This window comes from Amphimedon queenslandica, unplaced genomic scaffold (genome assembly GCF_000090795.2).
Source record: "Amphimedon queenslandica unplaced genomic scaffold, v1.1 AMPQUscaffold_13382, whole genome shotgun sequence".
Taxonomy (NCBI): domain Eukaryota; kingdom Metazoa; phylum Porifera; class Demospongiae; order Haplosclerida; family Niphatidae; genus Amphimedon; species Amphimedon queenslandica.
The window spans coordinates 183,288-185,787 of NW_003546382.1; the positions used below are offsets into that span (position 1 = coordinate 183,288).

Below are 2,500 nucleotides of genomic sequence, written 5' to 3' on the forward strand. Positions count from 1 at the left end.
TACATTGTAGATAATATTAAAGAATTGATTCATTATTTCAAATTTTCTACATAACGTATATACATATACATGTACATATATAGTAGCTCAAACAATGAAAATGTGATAACTCTCTCTTGTTCATTTTTTGATGAAATATCGTATTTCCTCGAATAGACCCCGTGGCTACTATTAATTTCAGGAAAGATAATATTAGGCTATTATTCGAGGGCGGGTACTATTTGAGGGCGGGTACTAATAATTTCAACTGAGGCTAATAATTTATCAGTTAATCTGTGAGGCCTTAATCTTCTGTCAGTAGAAGTCTTTCTTTACTACCTAGAGATGTTTAGAGAGCAGCTCTAGCTACTGGAAGCTTTTTAACTCACGAGAGAATGCCCAGCAATAGCGGTAGTACTCTGGTAGTAAGTGAGATTCATCTTCTTGGTTGTTTACAGTGCTTTCGACAACCAGATCAACCAACCAAGGGATCAACTATTTGCTCAAGTTAATTTAATTAAGCTCAGCGCATAGATACTGGCATCATATTATGCTGGCATGTTCAGCGCTATTAATAATGCCACACCCAAAATTTATTAAAATTAAACTATGTGGGTACAATTAGAGGGCGGCTACTATTTCACTCAAAAGTTGACAGGTGTGGGGACTATTCAAGGGCAGGTAATAATTGACGTGCGGGGTCTAATTCGAGGAAATACGGTACCCTAGTACAGGGTCTTTGACCAATGCCTGGTTATATACATGTACTTCGACTAAACTTGGTTCCACTTCTACTATTAAAAGTATTAACGGTATCAAAGCACTAAAGCTACATGTACACATGCATGAACTTGTCAGGGTTTCCCACAAAGCATGCTAAGTGAGCTAAACATCATATTATACTGACCAGTTTTAAATCTGTACAGCATGAGCTTTAATGAACTGACCATATGCTATTAAAACACATTTCATAAAAAATCCAAATTTGATCAGAATAAGCTCAAACTTTCTACACAACATAAGTACATGCATATGCATCAGATAATATTATAAAAATGGAGAATTCTCTCCTTTTCAAATTTAGGCAAAATTTGGCCAATGATCTTGTAGCACTGGGACTTTCACCCAATTGGAAGAAGAATGAAGAATCCTCTCTTAACCATTTCTGATTGAATACCCTGTACTAAGATTGATTATCTCATATAAAGCTGGAGTTATGTAAAAGTGCTAAACCACTAAAGCTACAAGTACATGTACCTTGAGGGCACAAAAGATACCATAGTACAGTATATCAAAGTAAACCACATGCCAAATAAAGATGACCTATGGACTATACACACAATGTACAGTACATATACATGTACATTATATGCTTTAATATACAGTACATGTACATGTATACATGAATAATAATCACATGAATAAAAACACTTTATACATGTAATTACATGTATAAATACTAAAGCAACAAAGTAGGGATTATTAAATATTGTATACTATAATAATATATAACACATCTTCCAATTTTTAATTTAGACGCACATACATGTACATGTACAGGGTTCTGCCTAGAAAAAATTAGAGGTAGTTGGAGACTAATATTGTTCCTTTTTAACATACCTGTATGTACACCATACTAGTAGACTACAATATCATGCTTTATGTATGGTTATTAGTATTAATTGGATGGTTGGTCTAAGTGATGAACCATAGGCAGAACTATGGGCCTGTGGCATATGTATTATTATTAACTATTATACATGTGTACATGTACATGTACATGTACATGTATAAATTATTGTATGGCAGGTTTTTTGAGGATAGAAAAAACATGCACATGTATACAATAATTACATGTACATGTACGTTACTCACCTCCTTGATTTCGTTTTCTTTTCCTAGCGAGTTCAAAGCAGAGGGAACTAGGTCTCATTGGAACTGGACTCAAACTCCGCCTACTTTTAATTAATAACCATTAATATAACCAGCCAAAATAACGACAAAAAATACATGTACATGCATGTATAAAATATGACATTATGAAACGAGCAGAAATTCGATTTCTATACTAATTTACTAAAAATTTTACCATTAAAAATAAAAATTAAAATGCATTAAAAAATTTAGGAAAATTATGAAAAAAATACTACAATTAAGATAGCAATTAAGATAGGTTTATAATGGAGGGAAATCTCCCTTCTTTCTCCTGGAATCAACAGTCTTTTCGGGGGCAAGAGTTTCATGCTAATAAAACAAACATCTTAAGCATGTGGTATAGTTACAATTGTCAATTTAAAAGCTCCTTTGAACATACTCTAACTAAACAACAACCTATCATTATCCTACTCCCATTAACACACACGCATACATGTACATGTACAGTATAACCTCCTCCTATTGTGGACACTCTAAAATAAGGAGGCCTCTATAATGAGGAGGGGTAGTATCAGTCCCAATACAATAGTAATGTGTATTAATGAACCTCTGAAATAAGGACAGGTTCATAATCAGGAGCTAGGGT

General features: G+C 33.5%; 1 protein-coding gene across 1 annotated transcript in view; it reads right to left on the bottom strand.

Annotated features, from left to right (window-relative positions):
• Window positions 1-1,846: 1,846 nt before the first annotated feature.
• The window catches only part of LOC109582452 (protein FAM122A-like), a 3,146-nt gene continuing 2,492 nt past the window's right edge, over window positions 1,847-2,500 (bottom strand). Inside the window, exon 8 of the mRNA XM_019997167.1 lies at window positions 1,847-1,937. Coding sequence (XP_019852726.1) covers window positions 1,847-1,937 — 91 coding nt within the window. The remainder of the gene's footprint in view (window positions 1,938-2,500) is intronic.